Consider the following 23,928-nt stretch of genomic DNA (forward strand, 5'->3'; position numbering starts at 1 on the left):
TGAGTGTGTGTGTGTGTGTATGTGTGTGTGTGTGAGCACATGTATATTGTGTGTATGTTTGAGAGAGCATGTGTGTGTATGATTATGTATCAAAAGTGTGTGTGAGAGGAAGAGAGCAAGTGTGTGTGTGTGTGTCTGTGTGTCTGTGTGTTTGAGAGAGTATCTACGTGCTTGCTTATGATCATTACCAGGGTCAGGTTGTTGGCAGCATCCTGAGTGATGTTCTTTTTAGGCAAGCTGATGGACAGAGAATCCAGGAAGTCAGGCATGGGTACCGGTGACTCGTAGACCCGGGCCTCCTCTGGCAGGGTGGTGATGATGGAGTGTGAGGTTTCAGTGGGCGCATGCTGGAGTAGCATTGGGAGAGGGGGGGAAAACACTGCATCACATTCAAACTCACCTCAATCACCAACAACACGTACACACACTTTCACAGCCTCCAGGCCAGAGCTGAGCTTTTTACTTTGGTCTAACAGTAATGTGTCCTTTTCTTTGGGGGGGGGGTTAAAGCAAGCAACACGCAAAGCAATAATTCATAACATGCTATTAATAAATATTACAATTTCACAGAGCTTTGTGGTTAAAATTCCATCGACAGAGCATTAGCAGAAAGGTAGAGTAATAAAACTCGAAGACAAAAAGCAGAAGCAATGAGTTCCAAAGAGAAACTTTTAAGCTCTCTAAACCAAAAGAGGCATTCTCTGCTGCTGAAGAGCCTGCTCTTTACTTTTTCAAAGTCAGCTCCATAGCAGCTGTTTCATAAACAGTGCTGGACCCTCGGTACACAGTCAATACCCGCTCTTTTTTCCATTTCCTTAGAGAGCACTGTTTAGGAAAACAATCGTTACATAAAAATGAATTGTTTGTATTTATGGCAATTTAACTCAGGGCCTCAAGCCCCCTTCCTGCCTAGCTGCTGTGTGTCCTATCCTGGCTTTAGACCAATTAATCAGCCTGGGATTTTAGTTGATTGTTTGAGCATGTGACCTTAATTCAAGTCAAATTCTGCCAGAAATGTATTTCAGGGGTCTGCTTAGTCACTAACTGAGTGCAGCTAATTTCCTTACAAACCTAATTAATCCACCAGAGTATTTGCTGGATAGAATACAGACCTTCAGAGACAGTTTAAGTGCTCCTATTTGTTCCCCCTATCTGTTTTACCTGCCTTTGTGACCATTTATCTTATGACGCTGTATATCTTCTCTTATCTTACTTTTTACAATGTTTTCTCCTTACGTAATGAAAAAAGAAAAAAAAAGCAAAACAGGTCGGTATATTGTGGTATACCACGAACAAGGATGCCCTGTACAATTCATCAGATAGACAAAGACAGATTTCCATTAGGAAAAGATAAGCTATGTAAATATCCAGTGCTGCAAATCAATCCTTAAACTAGGTGGAGTATTACTTACAGGAGTATTCTCTGTAGAGGTTGTGGGGATTGGGACATATGGTGTCGTGGGAGCAACCACAGCTTCACCTGGGGGAGAAACACAAAAACAATACATTTGTTAATCCCAAACGGAAAGGCCATGATTCAGTCTAAATGTAGCGCATTTTATCTATAATTTTGAGTAAGGAGTTTAAGCATGCCATACTTCTTGCACAATTTTCATCACTTTTAGTGACCACTGGACTCAGGCGTTGTGGGAGAAAAGAATTAAAAAAACAAAAAAGATTGAATCTGGGCCCCCTCTTCCAGAGAGAAGCAGAGGAATGCAGACAACCACTGGCCTTAATATGCATTTTCTCCTGAATGTCAAGCCCCACCTGCTAGTAGGCTAATGTGATACGTCTGTCCTCTCTTGGACCTCAGCGCAACCGTTTTTTAAAAACCTGGAAGGTCAAGGGAGCACACATGGTCAACATCACAGAGCGAAAGTCATGATGAGAGCCAGAATGAGTGCTCGTCCAATGAAACGTCTCTCTGTGCCGTGTCTTATCTTTAAATCTTGCCTGGAGGAGAGAGGGCGCAACATCATGTTTGCCTCGGGCAAAGCACACTCCTGGATTAAACTCAAACGGTCAGGTATAAGTTCTCTGGAACAGTGGGCCTTCATCCCTATCCCTCGGCAAGACTGCAACTTATTAATTGATTTGGTGCTTTTTTATCATTTTATCATTTTTATCATTAAATACAGTAACACTTGGTCATAGAAGTAGTGTGGATGACAGAGTAAGAGATTCATGTGACTGATTGACTTCTTTTACAGTACCAGTCAAAGGTTTGGACACACCTGATTAAGATAATGAGAAACATGCATTCAAAGACACTTTGATCTAAAGACTTATGCTTAAATGCTTAAAATAAAATATAAAAAAAATATTAAATATTTTTGGCTATTTTGAAGAATCTAAAATCTAAGATATTTTTTAGTTGTTTATAACACTTTTTTGGTCACTGCATAATTCCATTTGTGTTGTTTCATAGTTTTGATGCCTTTGCTATTATTCTAAAATGTGGAAAATGGTAAAAAGAAATAAAGAAATGTGCATCCAAACCTTTGGTACTGTGTGTTAGGCAAGAACAGCCATTACGTTCTGTCCTACCCTCCAACACTTCCAACAAGTGACATCTGCAGTCCTCCATATACCCCAGCTTCGTATTTAGCAGTGGGTCCTTTAAGGTAGCAACAAATCAAGTCAACAAATGCTTCAGGTCTTCATAAGAACACATGTTTTGGTAGACTGCACAATCAAACATGGCTACACAGCCAGGGTATGAAAAGAATCAAAGCCCTATCTGGGAGTCTTATCCTTGGGCAAGGGGTTGTGTAGTCAGTGTTGACCACACCCCTGATACCAGGATTGCATTCAAAGAGTACGTCGTAATAGACAAAATGATCTGTTTTAGTCATAACAGTGAACTTCAGGAATGCCCCCTCTACCCATAACCCTGCCACCACAAAAAATAAACCTTTCCCTCTTAATAAAGCTCCTCTTTGATTCAAAAGATTAAAAAACAATGCAGCATTCCCCAGTGAAAATGATTCCAGAGAGACCTGTCCTTACAAAGACATCTGTTCCCAAAAAGCAGGCACATCCATATGACCTTATTAGACCAAGCGAAAATGTCCATTCCTATATTTAGGCCGTTTATCAAACTGCCAGCTTCAGTGCTCTGTTATTCTAATGACGTAAAAGTGTAACTACTGTAATATTATACGACCCCTTTGAGATTGACCTGCTTGAAATAGCAAAGGGACATTTACAAAGACTCCTGCACTTGACAAAAAAGATTTAAAAAAAAAAAAGAAAAATAATTATTTAATTTAGACAACGATTTTTGGCAATCGGACGCCTTCCCTTACCTCTTTAACATTAAGAGCCTATTCCTGTGTGTGCCACATACATTTCTTCAAAATTTATTTGATTCCTTGCTTAATTTGTACTTGCGCTCGACCCCCGAGAGAAAAACATCTATATTTGGCCCACTCCAAGGAGAGCGGTTAACTGCTGTGAATTAAGCACTGAGGCAGACCTCTGCCCTGTGTGTTCGGTGCTCAACCTGCATACCTACACTGATAGATTCAGCAGACCAGGGCCCTACAGTAGACTGCTATGTTTGGGAGTGTTTGTTTCCCAGTGCCAGGATACCGACTCCACCAGCCATCATTCAGCCTCTCGTCTCGAGCTCATTAATGCCGTAAGCTGTTAGAAACCGCATTAAAAATCCCCCCTCTCTAATCACCAGTGTGTGCACGACAGGTGAAGTCATGCGGAAATCTGGACCTTGTTACCTGCTTTAAGTCTACCTGTGCTTTGACACACTGAAGGCAGGAAGATTGAGTGCAACAGTTTTGTAAACTATCCGCATGAGATTTTATGGAAACACAGTATTGCTTTAATATCATCTTGACAGATTGGTTTACCTGGTGTGAGCCACACTGAACTAACAGAAATCAAACAGCAGGTGAGAATTACCATGCAGGAAAGTTTCTCATGAAATCAGAAAATTGGCAGTATAATCTTAATATAATAATATCTAGAAAACTTAAGATATTGAGCAGCTTCACAGTACAATCCCTTCATCAGACTAATACGAGCCAAATAAGAGTACCGCTAGAACCACATCAAATACAACCTTCACACTTTGATTGTATGGAAATTCATATCTACTGAATAACTTTCCTTGAGGCCAGCTTTAAACTTAGTGCAATGCACTCCATACCCTTAAAGAACAAATTTAAACACGTTACCTCTTTGACAGCAAAGTTTACAATGTTGTTTAAGTACCGTATTGAGATAATAACAGTCTTAAATCACTTTCGCAGAGCTACATACAAAGCTCATTACAGTTATCCTTGAACTGAGCCGTATGATTCTTGGAAAGAAATTAGCCTTGAGATATTTTACTACAGCACTACATTTGTGTAGGCAATTAATGCGATAAATAACATAACCTATCAGTAGACTTGCACTAATCCTGACAACATTATTTAATTTATTCCTCTACTAAATCAAACCAATGCATAGTACACAGACCACCATGACACTGTAGTATTTGTTGGACAGCATTGGTTAATTTGTAAAAGTATTTGATGGACAGCATTGGTTAATTTCAAGACAAAACAAACCATAAAGTCCATAATGTTCATTTAACCTTCCTTATCTTACTTTTATTGCTCTTAGAAAGGGGTAGAAAATCACTGCAAAGGAGATAAGCCATCACAAAGTTGAAAATTAGCAAAAATACTGACAGCACCTTAAATACAACAAGCTTTAGTGACTATTGGGTAATGGCCATTAATTAAATTGTTCTAAATACAAATAAATCATCTCACTGGGTGTCCCATCATACAAATTTATCATAGAAGAATTTTTAAACAGGCAAAGCATAGTTTCAAAGGTTGAACTTTATTCATATTTGACCAGAGAAAATAATGTTTCCTTTCTTTCTACCCAATTTCTCTTGTTTTTTTGATAATACAAAAACTATTTACTTTAATGCCTGACGGTTTCCTGGAGGAGACTGAAAAACCACAGAAAGAGACCCCTCCAAGAGCATGTATGGAAAACACATGTCCCTCCCCCAAAGTGCCTTTTTCTGTGTGACTCACTATCGATTTGCCAATGCTCCTTATTAGTAGTCAAACACAAAGTGATGAGGAATCAACATCTTTGTTACAATTTCAATTACAAGTCTTGGAACATAAGCTCAGAACATTAGTACATAAGAACTTTAATGACACCCAAGCTCGTCATGTTGCTTACAGTCTAAAGTGTATTTAGCAGTGTAAAATCTCATATTAAATGCTCTCATGTCACAAATAATTACATGTAGAGGTTTGAAACCATTGTAATCACTGCTTATTTGTACTTGTTCCAAGCCCACACACCTGGAAGTGTTGGTGGCAAGATTTTACCACTTCAGGTGAAACGCTTTCTGATCCTAACATAGTGCACAGTTAGAGTGTAATAGTCCGAGGCTACCCAACATCCTCATATGATGTATATGACCGAAGGAGCTATATAAACAATCACTGATGCTCTGTTTGCCCCTTTTCTGTCTTTATTTGAGGACATAGAAGCTGTAAAATGACACTCAGCTGTGAAATCAAGTGTGCTCATCTTTTCCCCTCATTTTTGGCAAGTATTCTACTACATGTCAGGAATAATTTCTTCACACCACTTCTCATTTGCAGTTCTACAGTCCAGATGCTGTACTGAGTTGATGATGCTTAAATTCCCTCATCTTATTTCAATTGACCCAAAAAAATAAAGCTCTAGAACTGGAGGAGGTGGCTTATGCCTGCTGGTATATGGCAAATTTGACTATGCTTTGGTCACTCGACCCCGACGTCTTAACTCTATCGGCACTAAGTAAATTTCCTGTTCAAATTGCACGTTTTCAAATGTCTCACATAAAAAGTAAGAAAGTAATTAAAGTAATTATTAACATGCTTCCATCCTGACTTTTTTGATGTTGTAATAAAGCATAGTGCTACGACCGCTGATCCCAGTGGTCTACACTATTCCTACATTTTCTCATTTCTAATTTTCCCCCAGAATTTTAATCCAGATATCATCACTGAAATTTTAGTTCCTACAATTTCCTGTGCATTTCATTATGTGTAGGGCTACATACTGTACTTTCACACATAGGTGTATCCATCTTCCTGTTTTAGTATTTCTATCCTTTCTGACCAGCCCTGTTCTATCTTGCCTCATATTTACTAAAGTTTCGGTCACGCTGCTCAGTTCGACAGTTTTACCCCATGGCACCACAAAACAATAAATCAATTCAATTCAATGTGAACTGACCCAAATGCCTCAAAATAATTTATCACCAACAGTCAGTCAATGTTATCTTTCCTATGTGTTTGGGAAACATTATGCTTTTTATCAGCTTTTCCGTGCAGCCATGACCTTCATGCCCTTCCTCACATCATCCCATATATGTAGCTCATATTTCCATGGTATTGTAGTCTAGAAGGTTATTTTAAGGAGCAGGGTTTATGCAAGGGAGAAGAAGGATTTATGTAGGAGATATTTAGAGATGTAATGTCTGGTGTAAAAATAAAAGACCTCTGAAATGAGAGGTAAACTTTTGCAACAGTCAATTGTTTTCATTCTTGGCACTATCAAGAAAAAAAAAAAAGATTTAACCAATATCTTAAGATTTTGTCCAAACTTCCAACCACCTTGCAATCAATGATAATTTTAGAATAATCAACATCAAATAACGGGTTAGTTCAGGCCACATTTTTGGTCTATAAGAAATTAGTTAATCTCCATCTGCTGTACAGGTCTGCAAAAGAGGTATTTTAAAATGTGAGTTATTTGCCCGGCTTATTGCCTTGTTATCAGTGATACACACAGACAGAATGTGGCGGGGCTCCAAGAGGAAATTACAGAATAGCTGTCTCCTCGCCGAAACACATCCATATGACGTCCATATCACACGAGAGGAAATCATCAACATCACAAAAATGTCATGAAAAAAAGAGCGCTACAAAGACAGCTTTCCCAAGCCTTCCCAAACAGCAAACACAAGCGGCCACTTCTGCTTTTCTCTCTGCCCTGGAGCTTGGCCTCCCTCTCTCCCGGGGGCCACCTTACCTTTCGCGGCCTTGTAGTACTGCCAGATTTCGTCTGGCGAGAGAGCCCTCTCCCAGATGACGAACTCATCGAAGGCCCCGGTCACGAAGTGCTTGTAGTTCTCCTCGTTGCCAGTTCCGATGACGAGTTCTTGGTACGGGTCCCCGTAGTTCTTGGTCACTCTGCCGTGGGGGTCGCTGACATCGAAGGTCCCGTTGACGTAGACTTTCAGGCCGTCCTTCAGTGTCCATGTAAACAGGATGTGGGTCCAGTAAGGCCCTATGACACAGAATATAAATCTCAAGAAAATGTTTCTTTATATATATTTTATTGACGCCACAGGCTTAAAGAGCTAGATTGACATTTCACTTATGATGCTTCACTATGATAAATCCATTGAACATGGTGAATTCTGTGCTCATTGAAGTGAAACTGACCATCTAAGGCTGCATCTTAGCATGTGAGAGTACTGAGTATTGAGACAACCTAAGGATAAGCTAGAGGTTTGTGTAACACTACACTTGACTTCAGCCTTTTCTCTGTCACTGGAACCTTATTTATTTCTCAACTACAGAAAGCTTTTGTAAGCAGACACTACCATAAGCGGAGGAAGACACAGGCTCTGCCGTTTCTCAATCACAGCCTTTATTTTAACTTTGACTTCTCTTCCACAGCCTGTGACCCTAGCCCCACGTTACCCCATCTTCCCTCCCCGCCTTGCGGCAGGGGGACCAGAGTGCATCCCCCCGGTTGTTGGTGAACACCACTGAAAGGCTTCATGGTGGAATGTGTCCGCCGTCTGGGAGCTTACATCAGCAGAGGCACGATCTTCCCTGCGGCTACTTCCTGCCCCCCGAGCTCAGAACACAGTCACGCGTCAGCCGTCTGGACCGACCCCGCCCAAACACAAACCATATGTCCCACCAGCACCGGCCCTCATCTTTGACTCCAGCTGATGTAAAATGTATATGTGTAGCGTGCATTTGGGTTACATAAGGCCAGATTGTTTCAAACAGTGTAAAAACAATGTCTCAAAGTATTTTGATTATTATTGCTTTTTTCTGAGGGATGGGTGACTCAAAGACATCATTATCAGCTTTGGTACTCTCTATTGGATTGAAACCATCTACACTTCCAGGAGAAATACAACAGCACAATAGAAGCCTTGATCACTTGCTGTCAGTAGTTGAAATATTGAAGTCAAGACAAATATCAATTTATCGAGTCATGGCTTCCAGCCTATACATTGAAGTCAGAAAGTGCAGAGGTTGAGTAGTTGCAGCACCGTGTGTCAGCAAAATGTTATTTCAATTACATCACGTACAGTCAATTTTGATTCTATGTGTCTCAATAATTTGACCGTTTATCTTGCAAGGAGCATGTGCTTGAAGCTTGTTTCAACTTCTCTGCATTATCTGTGTAGTTATCACAAAATACACAGCTCGAGCAGACGATATACTGTTATCGATAAGGGGCGGCAACATGGACTGGCGCCAGGAAGCCCGGCAGAGCATAAAACATCTACGCTTACATTGCAGTCATGCAAGGGTTGAACTCTAAATGCACAGCAATACTAAACAAGTGCTGCAATAAATGTCCACTTTGGTGCCCAGTGTGTAAGATAGGCAATACAACACAAGCTTCATGTTTATGATATGATAATGTGGAACATGATTTGAGCGAGAAATATGGATTTATTATGAAGGGTTCGACACAGGCATGCCAGACTACTGGAAGTCAGAAGGGTGTGTTGACTCCCCGCTCCAAGGTCTGGTTTTTATTAATCTAGTCACACACAAAATTACATATCTAAAATATTTTCAATATTTTTGTTTAAGGTTTCTGGTTGGGTATTGTTTTACAGATGAGCATTGAACATATACACTCAACGCCCTCCACCCCAGCAGCTATGTAAATTTCTACACTAGAATATACATTCAGTGTATCCACATGCATGAAACATGCTAACACTAGGAGAAAGGCTCAAATAAACAGGCTACAAATACTGCAGCCCCCTTCCCAGGAATTATCTGGACTTGTGTACAGACAAACTGTGGATGACGCAAAGAGCTATTTCATTTTGGCAACAAGACAAGGTTTGACACAAGCCCAAGAAAGCAGTACCTGGAATCTTGATGTTTGCCTTCCACCTTTTGGAATCTCCCCGAGTGTAGAACTCCACATACCCGCCGTAGGCGTTGGCATAGACGGAGAACCCATTGGAGATGACTTTACCCCCAGATGCTATGGCAAAGCGTGAGCTTGCCTCCTGGTTCATCCAAAAAAAGGAAAACGTGATTCCTGCGGGGGAGCAAGAAAGATTTACTAAAAGGCAAGAGAATTTCACACTTTAGTTTAAAATCCAATACATCAGTTTAGTCACACTTGACATTAAGGTCACAAAATGCAAAAAAAGGCCTGAAAAGAAACGCATGTGAATGGTGAATTCAGATGTTTGGTCTCTGCATTCATAATACAATGGCTGGACTTGGAGCCAAGACCCAGCATTGCCTCATTCCACATTTTAGTCTATCGATTTATTATAGTAATTTGTTGATTAGAGAGATCAGAAAAATCTGACTAGGAATGCATCTGGAGAATCATCATGTTTAATCATCTAAAATCAAGCATGATAAACACGCAATTGTTCCTTTGAATTTGAAAAGGAAAAAATGACATGAGGTCTGTAATTAAGCTCAGAATAAACAAATCTACTGATAATGAAAGATGAGACACAGCCTGTACAGCAAACACTGTGTTAAGTGATAAGTGGGACAAACCCAGCACAGTTATGAACTCATAAACAGTATTTTTGCACTCTCTGAGGCCCATTACCCACACTTCCCTGGGGAAGACATGAGTAGGGAAGGGGTATGGAGGTGAGACTCACCTTCAGGGCCACACATGGTCGGGTCACTGATGCAGGAATTCTTGTAGTTCCCGAAGTGCAAAAAGGTGGCCCCTTTATCCCCATTCAGATAGATTCCTTTGTTAACCATTCCTTCTACAATGTCTAAAGGTTGGAAAAAAAGGCCAGGGAAAATTTATTTTGGCCGAACATTTGACTGTTAGGGTTCAAAGCTATTTGACCAATAACAAATATAGCATCTACATAAAAAGAGGAGATTGCAGGTTAAGATTGAATTATGTAAGGAACTAATTCACTGAGTCATAAACTGTAGTTTAGATACACTTATCACTAAAACCATTTAGCTGTTCAAACCATTAGAAAGCTTGCTTCACAGAAAATAAACTCTGAAAGAATGTAGTTAAATTTATCTCTGTATTTTTTGATTGGTAGGTTCCCGTATTTTAACGATCCAAATCCACAACACAGTATATTCAAACCAACAAATAATGCTCACATGAATGAATAATGTCAGCTGAACATCGACAGAACATACTGGCTCTGAGTTTACCATCTCAGAGAACCATTCAACCCTTTCATTACCAAGTAACCAAAGGATTTTTCATATGACATGGTAGTGTTACAACAGACAAAAAAAAGTTTCCTTTCTAAAATCAGTCATTTCAACTGCCTACAGTTTTCTGTTAAGCACTGATACTTTACGTGTCTGGCTGTGGTTTTTTCACAAAATCAACAAGACTTTTTTTATTTTTATTTTTGGAGAGGCTCAGTGGTTAGCCTATTTTTCCTCCTCCACTCATGTGTACAACCTTGACACAATAGAATTTCTGTGAGTATTAAAACGAGTCTAATTATACTGAACTCCAGGCGTATTTTCAAACCCTGCTGTTGGGTGCTGTGTCATTAGAGCTGCGGTCTCGGTTTAGTGCCCTGGCGAGGAGCACAACTGGATGGAACTCCCAGTCAAAGAAAGACCAAGCAATTCCGAGGGAGAGAAATTCTACGTGTTTGGGTGGCAGCACACAGCGCGCTGACACGTTAGTGTCGACGGGTCGGGCTGCGGCAGGAGGGAAAAACAACATCCCGGCTGGCCGAGCGGAGGGGAGAGAGGGAGAGAGGGTTTGGAAATACTCCTTGGAAAACAGACAGCAATACAAATGCCCACCGGCACGACATACGGTGGGACAGAGGCCGCTTTGGGCACAGGGCGCAATGTCAACGGACGAGGACGATCCTCACCTACGGTTGCGGAAATGTTAGTGTAGGCAGAGTCATTGGTATACACAGAGGAAGTGTTATGGGAGGGAGGGAGCACAGTGTGGTTGTGGATTCTGAGAGCTGGACGGGACATGAAAAACAAACAGACAGACACAGGAAAAACACAGGTGATTCACATGAACATGAGCAGGAACAGCGCTGGTGGTGCAGTGATGGCAGACACAAGAGACGCCGGCCTGGTGACACATAGATCTGGGAGACAGACAATGTGGAGGAGACTGGATAGGAAGGGGAGTGTAGGGCAAGACCTGTACACAGTGCTCAAGCTCCTTTCTTCAGAGGGCACTCTCATTGTTGTGGTAAAATTCACCTAAAAACCTGCTGATTTTCTCTTTCTGTTCAAGCACATTTTAAAACTGGCCAAAAGCCATCTCTTCTTCGAAACCAAGGTTTCTACTGACTGACTGATTTAACTTTCTTACGCTCATGCGACATTGTGGCAACGTGCTGAAGCCGCCGAAGCATCACAGAGAGGCTGTGGAACCGCCGTCTGCTCCCTTACCAATCTCTCAGTCGCACAAAATTTAAACATCGGAGGTGCGAGCAAAGCTATGCAGAAAGCGAAATAGCTACTTTAACAGCCAGATGACTGATCGGCAGTCTGCTCAAACTCTCTGGAAGGGTTCTTGATTCCGTAATCTCTTGATCTCAGTTGATCTGCAAGCGCACATGGAAAAACACAGAGGCCCCGCGATCCCACATATTGAATGCGGCATGCCTTTCTGTTTCCAGCGTTTCTGGCATCTGTGTCCGTACATTTCCTTTAACTAATCTCCAAAGACTCAAGCCTCAGCGCAGACACGCATTCAAAGCCCTTCTTTCTGGTATGCATCTGCAGGACTGATATGTTTCCAAATCCTTTATTCAGAGAAAATCAAGGCACTAAATGTGTAAATAACATCAGTTATGCTCTAGCGGCAGTAAATTGTAGCTGCTGCAGGCATCTAACATTCAAAATACCTCCTAATTAATTTCACCAGTTAAGTTTTCAAAAATACAAAAACATGAACACTGACATTGCACACTCAACATAACATGGAGTAGCTGAGTGCTTACAACGTACACATCATCCAACTCTTCTACTTTTGTAACTTTAATTGTATCTTGGATTGTATATGGTTGTGTGTAATATCTGGGCCCATTCAATTTTGAACACTGCATACAGGTACACTGCAACAGAGGAATTGAATGGCATACCAGGGTGTGAGGTGAGAAATAATAAAAAAAAGGCCATGCAGACAGGGAGCAAATACAGAAAATGTGCTCTATTCTTTAGCATACACCTGTTCACATACTTATATTACTTCCATTAACATGACCTGTTCTGTTTCCAATCTGGTCCCACAGTCCGTGAATCCCATCCACGGCATCCAGGGGCCAGTAGTGTGAGGCCGTGGCCAGCACCTGCAGGCCTGTAGACAAAGCTGATCAGTAATAAAAAAAAACGGACAGCGCGGCGTGGAGGGACGTGGGTTGGGGAAAACAAAGTTAACATATCCAATTTGATTACCGCGTATTACACTGAAAAATGATGCGGACAATCGTGACAAATTAGATTCTTGTTAAAAAGCCACGGGTTATATTTAGGGTTTCACGGAGCTATGCCTGCAACGTTCCGTCTCTTTCTAAAAACTTCATCAAAGCTCTGACCCGATACTTTAAAAATGTGATTGCGAAACTTTAAATATGCATAAATATGTATTTTAAAATAATAATGGACCTGCATATTAAATGTGTACCTACAGCAGAACGCTATATATTGATCAGACAAAGAAACTCATTAAACACATGTGAGTGTTAGATGTCTACTTCACTATTCCCTTGTCTATTATGGCAAATTAGCCAACATTAATATCTGTACTGATCTGCATTATTTTATGGCATTATCTTGCTCCACGAAATGGCACTTTTTATGACCAATAACTGAAATTCTACAAACCATAATGAGCAGTTTCTGTTAAATTTTAAGTCCGCTGTAGCATCTACTTCGAAGCATCACAATTTCTCTAATGTTGATATCTAGCCAACCAACTACACCTGTTAGCTATTTAACGCCTATAAAAATTCAATAAAATAAAAACACGTGAAGAATAAAATTAAATTCTAAGGAATACAGAATATAAATGTCAGTCAATAGTGTAAGGAATTAGACGTTACTTTACCTGGATGCTCTGACGGATGAACAGCTTCACCATGAACCTACAGAGAAAAAAGAACAATACATATTTAAACATCGCAACGCTTAACAATACACATAGTCTATACTGTATTTTTTACAAGCTTCAAATCATTATCATTACCTGAATTAAAATCACAAACGTGGTCAGTGACAGCACTTTGTGAAATTGTTCCATAGCTTGTAAATTAGTTGCGACTGTATATCGAGGTTAGAACTAAATCCTTCGTGCACAGTAGATCCAGAATCGGGCGCGCATTTTCACCTCGAAATAAGTTCCAGGTTGTGAGAACAATTCTGAATAAAGTTCCTGAATAAATGGATCGATTTTTGAACGATCAGGTCAAGATACCACTTAAGCGACAAAATCTTAGTCCCAGACTCAACAGTAAATTCTATCAAGCAGGATCTCGAAACTTTCACATTATCATTTGCAGAAAAACTCTTTGTGATCCTTTGTTACGGTGTTCCCAAAGCTTGTAATCCACGGTTATGAAAGCGAATTCTGGATCCAGCGCAGCAACTGGCTGCGAGCCTTGAGCTCCCTGTGATTCTTGTTCGTTGCGCTCTGTACAAATCTTTGGTAAAAAGATTTCACTAGCCGGGCGCTGCGCTCTCGGACAGGGTGTGGGAATTCAAATTGTGATGTCATGTTTTTTGAGGAGTGGGAAAATACTGTAAGGTGGAGCTAAAAGGCCATCACATCACAAAGGAGTGTGACTCATCACCGCTACCACCCAAATTCTTACTGTGAGGAGTATTGTACATGGCAGAGGTAGCTTATGGAATAGTGTCGATTTTTGGCATAGTTAATAGTGTTCATGAAAGACTTGAAAAGTGAGTAAAATTAAAAGGTGTCATATGTGCACTACCCTAAATTAAAAACAATATCAACATAATGTAAAAGCTTCTTGTGCCTGTTAATTAATGGACTTTCAGAGAACCTCCACATTTCAATTTGACATGGTATTAATGAGTAACACCGACATCGCCCTGTTAAAGCAAAACTGTTTTGATGATAAAAGGTAGCCATGCATCGCCATTTTTAGCTCACCTAACTTAATTGGTCACAAATATAAGCAACAATGAAATCCATTTGATAAAAAAAAAAAAAAAATCAATTTAAGACAAACAGGTCACGCAAGTAGTATAAGGTGTTAGACTATTAGCCAAACTTTAAAATCCATAAAACAGCGCAAGCAATAGACTGTGGGCTGTTTCATCAGATGTTAAGAGAAACAGCATAACCATATGCCATGTAGGTAACAAAAGTACGAAAATGACTAATATTCTTGATGAAGAAAGCAGTGGTTTTTTTAACAGCTTCAAATTCAAATGCGACCCTATTCACGCGCGTTAGGCACAAATTAAATGTGACCAATGCTGTATCAGAACCGGTCATTTTTCGAGCTCCATTTCAACGCCCCCTTGTCTCAGTGAAGCCATATTCCCTCTGAGCTTGAAGCATGAGGAATATATTACAGGTATGGTAATTATTTGCATTAACTAAGACATTTTAGTGTTCAAATAGTCCAAATACATTTTTATAAAACGTAATTGCTAATGCATTCAGGCGTAACACGAATTTTACGTGCATAAAAATGTAGTTGTGACTGTTACAAATGGAACTACAATCATAATGAACTTTAATGTGAAATAGCCTAATTTATGTATTGCGAAACGTTTAATTATGCTAGTGTATCATAGCTAAAATCCAGACAATTTATCTTCCCGTATATAAGCAAGTTGAAACCCACACATCTCCCTCTTTCAGAGGGCTTACTCCACTACTTGCTTCATGTCAAACATATCGAAATAAGCGTCAACACCATAAATCTGTTCCACAATTTATACGTCTAATAAGCGATGGTTTAATGTGACACCTTATGGTGAGTTTGTTTTCGACATAACGGACTGCCAATATCAGCCATGGTTTCTTATTAACCCGTCTGTCCCCAACTAAATTATGAGTCATATATTAACATTAATTACTTCCATATATGTACACTAAAATCAGAACTGGGTTATGTATCGATGTATTTACGCTTTTACAAATAAACTATCACTGGAACTGGGACGTTTTACAGCCAATCGAGTTCAGCGTATAAGTAGGTAAACAGTGACATCCCGTGGATTGTACAAGCACTACGTTACAAAGACATCTGTCTCCAGCGTTTATCCTATGACTAAAGTGGACCTGGAAGCAATTTAACAGCTGAGAAATCTCAACATACACGACACAACGATTTATACGAAGAATTTCGTATGAAACCGGCTGTTAACCATCATGCTGTTCTGCTCCTCAGTGAAATTTCGAGAAATTGACCTCACGTTGTCAAACGCTACAAAAAACTTAAGTCAGTTAACGGTAAGACTTGTAGGAGTTAATTTTAGACTGGCCAAATGAAAATCCCTTTCTGTACATTACATACATACATACAAACACACACACACACACACACACAGTGTGTGTACACTTCAGTTGGCAGTGATTTGATCTCAAGATTTATGTTGGTATTGCAACAGCTGTAGGTGGTCATAAAGTTCTCCAGCTAGATAGATTTGGGCTCATTTCCCCCACAGTGCCTTCCATTAACATGTGTCTGCAGCTTGCAGTGTCGGTAAACTGCAGTCAACTGTCATGTGCCCATAAATCAATCCCCTCCAACACCGGAAAAACTAAAAAAGGTCATCCAAAATCCAATCCAAAAGTAGAGACACTGTACACTGTACAGAGAAAAAAAAAATCAAAGATTAATGCCATGATAGATGGACAGGACAAAACAGGTCAACTGCAGTTTTAAACCCACAGACCCCTATTTACTCTGTCTGGGAACATGATACTGAAAGTATAGGACAAGCTTCACTTGTAGCCATTGTTTACCTTCACGTTTAGTTACAGAGACTGGGATGATATACCCACATGCAAAGTCTGCAGTCACTCAATTAACAGATTTAAACATGAATAGCCTCCGTGAGATAAACAGCATCCAGACCTTCAGAGGCAAATACTTTTCGAAACAACTTTATTATGACAAAAATGGAAATGAAGTGCCACAGATGTGTACAGTTCATTGCAAGAGGTTCATAAATTATCGATATGGAAGAAAAAACTAAACCCAAAAAAAAAAGAAGAAAAAAACAGGATAGCTGCAGTCCAAAAAGCCTAGTAATGCAGGTCCAAAAGAGAATGAATTTGATGTTTTTTTCACCTGTTGTCAGCCAGTCACACAATCACTTTCCTTTCACCCAAGCTCTTATAAAGCACATACAAAACATTGTGTTCGACTACTGTGGGACAGGACCACGCTGAGTCCCACGCACTCCCACCCTATGCCTAAACCCCGCCCCGCTCCACACACAGCTGCCTATAAAACTAGACGGCCAGTGGCAGGCTCCTGCCGATTCACAGGTCATCCTCGTCGTCTGGGAGGGCAGTGGACTGGGCCACCTGTGGAGAGGTAGAGGGCCTCGAATTAGTGCAGTGTCAAACAGGCCAAACAGTAAAATCCCATTACGCCATTAACCAAAGCCGTGTAATCAGTTACAGAAAAACCCAACTCCCCTCTTTGCTAAGGATATACATTTTAGTCACAGGAGCACTGTGTAGCTTGCAAGACTACTCAAATCCTGCTCCATTCTGCAAACACTGTAGTAAACTCCAGGCTTGTAAATGGTTCATAGCAAAGGGACGTGCATTCGCTTGCATTTAAAGGCAGGGAAATCATCAGTTGCTTATTTTGAGTTCTTTGATTCCAGGAAGTCTGCAGAGAAACTGCAACTGGAACCTTTACCTGTTCAGTTCATTAAGTATGTGTACTTGTTCATGTCAGTATTTGACCATGAAATCACTAATCGATTACTTGGAAAAGTACTGTCTCATCTTGCAGGACCATTCCCCTAGATCAGTTTTACTACAGATAGATGAATTAAAGGAAAGGTCTACCCATTCTTACCAAAACAGGTTAACAACTTAATGCAAAGTAACTAAAGGGATTGCATTGCCTTTTCAGCCAACAATGGCTTCTGTACTGGAGCAAAGGTAGTGTCACTCAAAAGTTTAATTTTACTCAAGTCCCTCCTATTGTCATCTTGCATGCAAAAAATTAACTACAGTTCAATAGAATCTGGTCTGGTTCCTGCATGATGTACTGATGTTATAAAGTGGAGTGAAATCTCACCGAAATCCATTTCAATTCAACCCGAGTGACACGAGAGGTGATGAACAATGATAGGAACTATGATAGAATTGATGAGAATGAACTGACATGCACAAAATACAATATTTGCCTGGGTGTACTTTGGCCGACACTGTGGAGAATTCCTTATTGGATTATGAAAGTGACAATGACAGAACCATTAAAAGGAGTTCATTCCATAATGGCAAACTAATTGAAATTGTTCAGGCAGCCTAGAGGTAGTGATGGGAACATCCAACATTTATGTAAAGGCTGTGCTTCCCAAGTGTCAAAACCACATGATGGAGCATGTGTGAATGAACTCCTTTCCATTAGTGTATCATGTTAATGGCTTTAATGCTGTAGTGCCACTGAGTTCAGTTAAAGCTAAAGCCAAGGGAGTCATCTCACAAAGTGTAGGACTGCAAAGCAATCACCAATTCAACAGCATTTTTAAAATGACACTACTCAACCATTAAGGTTTTCAAATGATTTAGCAGTTAAGATAGCTCTGAGTGTGTAGCGATGTTCCTCCCTTACATCACCAATTAGCACCATGTGAATGCTCATAAGGTAACACTTCAATATTTTAAGGATTTTGCAAAAGCAAGCATAATGTAGGTATGTTGCTTGTAAACACAATTGTTTTAACAATTACCACAGTAGGCTAAGCCAATTCCAATGATGCAAATTTATTGTGTTACTAGCTATTCTGTACTTATGTTCTTGTTCCTTCAGTGAAGGCATTTAATGCATCTTGTAAGTCTCTCTGGGTAAGACCATGTGCCAAATAAAATAGCCTAGCTGTGGTCCAAACCTCACAGAGCTCAAAAAATTTTATGCATACAAAAATAATCGGGCCTGCTAGCAACCGAAAAATGTATCCTGCAATTTTGGACTTAGTAGAGGATGATCACTGCTGTGCCACTCCCAAATATGACCATGTAACTTAGGCATTTTTTCTCCAGCAGAGAAATCTCACAGAAAAACAGTAGCTGCAGGTTATATTCACGGAGCACCTGCGCAGTTCTCTAACGCAAGTTACGTAAGCCTCACGTGTCCCATGCGGCTGAGTCTGCCATACCTGTAGGTCGTCCTCGTACTGTTTGGCCAATTGTGGGTCCATCACCACCTCTGGGGGCGCCAGGGCAGGCATGGCTACAAACTCCAAATTGGGGTCACCGATGAGCTTCCGGGCCAGCCACAAGAAGGGCTTCTCGAAGTTGTAGTTGCTTTTGGCAGAGATGTCGTAATACTGAAAACCGAAAAGGGCCACATTAGAGACTAGCAGAGAGCGCAAGCATATTGCATATTAAGATAGTGTGCTTGGGAGTCCATCCACTTACCTGAAGGTTCTTCTTTCTGTGGAAAACGATGGACTTGGCCTTGACTTTTCTGTCTTTGATGTCTACTTTGTTTCCACAGAGGACAATGGGGATGTTCTCACAGACTCGTACCAGGTCTCTGTGCCAGTTAGGAACGTTCTTATACGTTACTCTTGATGTGACGTCAAACATAATAATCGCGCACTGGGCTGAAAGAGGAACACAGCATACATTATCAAAGGCTCACATCCAAGCATCAAAATGAACATACCAGGAAACTGCGTCAATTAGGGCAAAGCAGCTGATTGTTACTGAAAGCAACCATTTCAAGAACCACGTAATGTATAGCATACTCATTTACATTTATTCATTTGGCAGACACTTTTATCCAAAGCGACGTACAAGTGAGGTAGAGTACAACACAAGCAAAAAACCGTAAGGAGTCAAGTAATATTAGAAGACTCGATATACAGTAGCTAATGTTTATGTTGTTAAACGAACAGCACAGACTTTACCATGTGCTCTGGTATCCTCCAGTGTTCTGCAGTGTTGACTTTAATCAAGTAGATTGTCTTAATTATTCAGGTTACCTAATACCATTAGAAAGAGATGACTGGGTTTCATTTTTGTGTGCTGGGAGCTTTGCATGACTCCAAGCAATAGCTGTCAGAAACTGACAGAACATTCTATAAGGGAAAACAGGTTGGTCTTGATTTGGCCTGAATACCAGAAGGAATTAATCATCGCGAGTCATACTTAAAGGGTACACCATCTTATCTTTATTGCTAAAGTACTGCAATTTCCCTGATAGGTTATTAGGAGCTAATTAAAGCTGGTAATCAATTGAAGTCAGTCATGTCAATATATCAATGCAAGACATTTATTTGCTAGACTGCTATTTACATGTTATTAATATGCCAAGCATTGGCAGGCCTCCAACTCTTGGAATTGTTGTTGAGCAATCAAGTGAACACTTTCAGCTGAAATTAAGCAAAACGTAGCACAGATGTTAAGCCGGCAAATTATAAACCTATTAGACTGTAGCCACCTCTGAAAGTGACATCTTAAGAGTTTAATAGCATGTTAAGAGTGAATGTAATATTCAAAGGCTTATGTAAATGTGTCCATTTACAGGATCCTGTGTTCATAAACCTACATTTGCCATCTTACCAACAGCCAATCAAGTGCATCACCAACTTTTCCATTTGGTGACCAGGCGTGGGAAGCATGTGTGAAAGGCTAGCCATCTGTCAACAGACCACACTTGTCATCAGTCGTAATTAATAAAATTGTGTGGCCAAGAGGACAGCACAGTTAAGCAGTCAGTGAGCTGCACTGCTGTGTATCAAATTTGGTTCGAGATCATGCTGATATTTTAACTGGTTTATATGCAGGGCCTCAGCCAGCACTGTAACATTGCACTCCGCTGATGAGGATCAATTGAGGTGAGGAGCAATTCCTGTACTAATGGTTTGAGCAGTTTTTAAAAAGTGACCGGCTCATGATAAACAATTAAGGCTCGCTTACAAAATGTAATATGCCACCAAATGGATACAAAGATGCATCATTTAAAGAAAAGCTTTTAGAATCTGAACATTGTGTATCTCTAAAAACTCGCCCTAATTACCAATGCACCTCACAAAGTGCCAACCGACATGCTGGGATAAGATGATTTCTACAGATCAACACTACCCTGGGTCCTGGGACAGCCTTAAAGGCCAATGAAAGAAACACAGCTGAGAAACTGAGCACTACAGCCTTTGTGGATTTATTAAGGAGACATCACATGAACAAATGCAAACAGGCTGGGTGCCATAATGCTAATGACAGAGACTCCAATTAATGCAAGTCAAGTGAATGTTTAAATGTAGCTAAGGATATTACAGCATTGCAGTTGGCACAGTGACAGGAATTTGCAAGGGGAAATTAAAATTAGGCAATGCATAGTGCACATAAAAACACAGAACACTTCAAATGTGAGGTGTGAGGAAGTGAGGACAATTCTCAATTGAGAACATAACACTTTATCCATTCAAACGCTTAAGAATCGTTGTGCTGGGCAGACATCCCTCAAAAGTACAACGCGGTGTATCAAAAATACATTAAATATTTTCCATGACTTCCCAAGGGCAGTTGTAAAATTAGCATTTTCCATAACTTCAAGATGAAACTGGGTAATTACAAGGACTGTGGGGAAGCCAGCATTCACTGCTTCAACCCCAGTTCAGCTGGCTTCTCTGCAGCTTCAGCATCAGATGTACCCATCAATGCACTCAGCTGTGCACCGTACAAGTAGCGGAGACAGACCTTGGCTTGTAACCAAATGGTTGCAAGTTTGATTCCCAGACAGGGCTCAGACAGCAGACTTCAAGGACTCAATTCACCTCTCAGAACTGACAGTGACTGTATTTTCTGTGATTATTTTAATGGTGAGCTGTGCAAGTGCCCCTGAATAAGACGGTTATGACAAGATAATAAGATAAGATAAAATTACCTTACCTTGAATGTAATACCCGTCACGCAGACCTCCAAATTTCTCTTGCCCTGCTGTGTCCCACACATTGAATGAGATAGCTCCTCTGTTGGTGTGAAAGACAAGAGGATGGACTTCTACACCCAGGGTGGCTGAAAAACAAAATGGACTGCAATGCATGACCTCACCAGCATAAATCAGTTGAGAATGTAGCTTCCAGCAGGCACACAGCCACTGGAGTCACTTTAAAAAGCGCTCCACTTACCGACATATTTCTTTTCGAACTCTCCCGTTAAATGACGCTTCACAAAAGTAGTTTTACCAGTGCCACCATCTCCAACCAGGACAAGCTAAAATTAAGACAAATATTAGGTGATCCATAAGAAAACAAAAAGGAAAGAAAGCAACCCTGATACTGAAAGCAACATGTTATTGGGGTTTCATTGTGATGCATAGCTCAACAGCATTCGAATTTAGACTGGGGGCAAATGCAGCTGCTACCTTGCATGAATTGCTTTCATCTTAAAAAAGGTACCCTACACACACTCAAATGTTTTGGCAACCATCTGAAGTGTCAAAATGCACTTCTTGCAAGTGTACCCTCTTGCAGGTCATCGCCATTGATGAGGTACTGTGTATCATTTCATTCTATGCACAAGTACGTTGGACAAAGTTGCTTGGTTCTTGAATATTATTATGCTTTTACCCTATACTATTAAACAAGCAATACCAGTAGGCTCCATTTTAGGTAGCTGTAAAAAGCTAAAAATACATAATACCACAAAGCTTACCTTAAAATTAACTTGAGGCTCTTGCGGCACTGCCATGATTTAAGATTTCGCCTGAAAGCAATTAGAACAACCCCGCGTTAGAGCCTTTCCAGCAGAGTTAATGGACACTGGCTTCTGACCCATCCGGACAAAAACGCAAGCGTAGGGGTCTGTCAGTTCTGCTTACATCGAAATCTATGAACCGGACAACTTGACACTGTAATCTCCATTCATGGCGAGAACAGGGGCGAGACAATTGAACGGTAGAACCACGTGTTTTTCCCTATGAGCTAGCCGTTCAGCCGGAATTACTAGAGCAAATCATCTTCAGTTCAACATAAAGTACTTGACAGCTGAAACTATGCAATCAAATATTTCACTCATAAGTTCCTCGGGTGGAGTAGCCACCCAGCTAAAGCAAATCAGGAATTTCATTTACATTACATTCATTTAGCAGACGCTCTTATTCAGCGCGACTTCCAGCACAATAGAATATAATATATTCGAGCTGGATACATTACAACAGTGCCAAAACAGGCTAACGGCAATCCCAGATAAAGGCACCACCAACCCAACTACACCATAGCTGATTAAATGACTTGACAATGTCATCTAACGTTTTATAATAAACGCAGCTATCGAACGCTTGCGGTTTACTCAAACACATCAGTATTCCAGCGAACTGACTGCCAGCTGACACCCTGGGCACTAGGGACGGTGGAGGATTTGGTTAGCTGGCTACTAAACAGAAGTTCTGACAGGTCGGTTTTGATAACGTTAGCGAACTCGATCTTAATGAATGAAACTAACATGCATCACAGTAGGCCCACAATGGGCTACCCGATTTTGGAAGACAGCAGTGGCACAGCAACGTCAGGCTTGCCATACAGTTGGCTGGTGAATGAAGCTACATTTGCTTCCTCTGACCATTAAACGGAAAGACAACCTGTACAATAATAATAGGTAGCTTAGCAGGTTTTTTCCCCACCTAGCTCACAAACCAGACAACTCGCTAAGCAGACTAGATTACTATTCTGCAGAATGATTGCCAGTTAGCTAACCTCAGCTTGCCAGTTGGTCAACTAATTGTTATTAACATTACTAACAGAATCAGCCCTGCAAAATTGTATTGGGTTAACTTGTAAACCAGAGATGACTACCACAGAAGCAACATAAGTATCAAGTCATCTTGTTAAGAACTACAAGGAAGCATTAAATTTGATTATCTGAAGTTGCAATCTCATTGTCGCCAAAAAGCCCGCCAAGTGGTTAGCCAACTTAGCTAACAGCTAGCTGGGTACCGCTGAGAGAAAGTAAGGACTTTGTGACATTTAAAGCTTGACAGACAACGATGAAAAGAAAAACATTGGCCTAATATCGCCACACTGACCAGACACATGCACTTAACATATGATGATTATTAGGATGTCTCTGATTGATGACGGATTGTTGTTCTCCCACTTGCTTACCGTAACTTTCACTTCCACAGCCTTACAGGAATGTTCTAAAGAAAATGGCTGATGCGCGTTTTAGATACCGCACACCCCTATCACGTGTCTCTGTTTTTCCATGGCAACTCGCGGCAAGGCTGGGGCGTTTGAAACCAGTCTCCACCCATAATATGGGCAGAAACGGAGATTCGGGACCGTGTTTGATAGGCTGGATGTATTCTGACGTGTTCACATGGCAAGACAAAAAGGCCCGGAAATTCTCTATGCTCTGGAGTTCAGATGCGTTGGGTGATTGATGGAGCGGAGCTTTCAGTTAAGTAGGCTACATCTGAGTAAAATTACGAAAAACGAAATTACTCAGTTATCA

The 23,928-nt window shown here is 40.6% G+C and overlaps 2 protein-coding genes across 5 annotated transcripts in view; both read right to left on the minus strand.

Moving 5' to 3' along the window:
• adgrd1 (adhesion G protein-coupled receptor D1) overlaps nucleotides 1–13,838 on the minus strand; it is a 56,848-nt gene extending 43,010 nt beyond the window's left edge. For 2 of the 4 annotated variants that reach the window (XM_036527462.1, XM_036527461.1), the window contains exons 1-9: nucleotides 13,489–13,838; nucleotides 13,351–13,387; nucleotides 12,484–12,600; nucleotides 11,150–11,248; nucleotides 9,932–10,054; nucleotides 9,166–9,342; nucleotides 7,063–7,320; nucleotides 1,413–1,480; nucleotides 189–347 (exon numbers count right to left, since the gene is read on the minus strand). In XM_036527462.1, coding sequence (XP_036383355.1) covers nucleotides 189–347; nucleotides 1,413–1,480; nucleotides 7,063–7,320; nucleotides 9,166–9,342; nucleotides 9,932–10,054; nucleotides 11,150–11,248; nucleotides 12,484–12,600; nucleotides 13,351–13,387; nucleotides 13,489–13,542 — 1,092 coding nt within the window. In that variant the 5' untranslated portion in view covers nucleotides 13,543–13,838. The remainder of the gene's footprint in view (nucleotides 1–188; nucleotides 348–1,412; nucleotides 1,481–7,062; nucleotides 7,321–9,165; nucleotides 9,343–9,931; nucleotides 10,055–11,149; nucleotides 11,249–12,483; nucleotides 12,601–13,350; nucleotides 13,388–13,488) is intronic. The other 2 variants (XM_036527464.1, XM_036527463.1) reach the window with 1 other exon arrangement.
• A 2,682-nt stretch (nucleotides 13,839–16,520) lies between these two features.
• Nucleotides 16,521–23,626, minus strand: LOC118776722 (GTP-binding nuclear protein Ran-like). The gene is made up of 7 exons (XM_036527247.1): nucleotides 23,580–23,626; nucleotides 22,132–22,182; nucleotides 21,606–21,690; nucleotides 21,367–21,492; nucleotides 18,889–19,076; nucleotides 18,627–18,797; nucleotides 16,521–16,815 (listed from the first exon to the last, which is right to left on the minus strand). Exons 2-7 carry the CDS (start codon nucleotides 22,165–22,167, stop codon nucleotides 16,771–16,773), a joined length of 651 nt encoding a protein of 216 aa, XP_036383140.1. The 5' UTR covers nucleotides 22,168–22,182; nucleotides 23,580–23,626; the 3' UTR covers nucleotides 16,521–16,770.
• Nucleotides 23,627–23,928: the final 302 nt, after the last annotated feature.

Source organism: Megalops cyprinoides, chromosome 4 (assembly GCF_013368585.1).
Source record: "Megalops cyprinoides isolate fMegCyp1 chromosome 4, fMegCyp1.pri, whole genome shotgun sequence".
Classification (NCBI taxonomy): domain Eukaryota; kingdom Metazoa; phylum Chordata; class Actinopteri; order Elopiformes; family Megalopidae; genus Megalops; species Megalops cyprinoides.

Bases quoted from the DNA above. Each gene is read 5' to 3' on its own strand.
- LOC118776722 (XM_036527247.1), bottom strand. From the start codon at position 22,167: ATGGCAGTGCCGCAAGAGCCTCAAGTTAATTTTAAG. The intron at 21,493-21,605 runs GTAAGTGGAGCG...TTTGTTTTTCAG, and splicing joins GTTCGAAAAGAAATATGTCG to CCACCCTGGGTGTAGAAGTC. The intron at 16,816-18,626 runs GTATGGCAGACT...ACCTCTCCACAG, and splicing joins AGTACGAGGACGACCTACAG to GTGGCCCAGTCCACTGCCCT.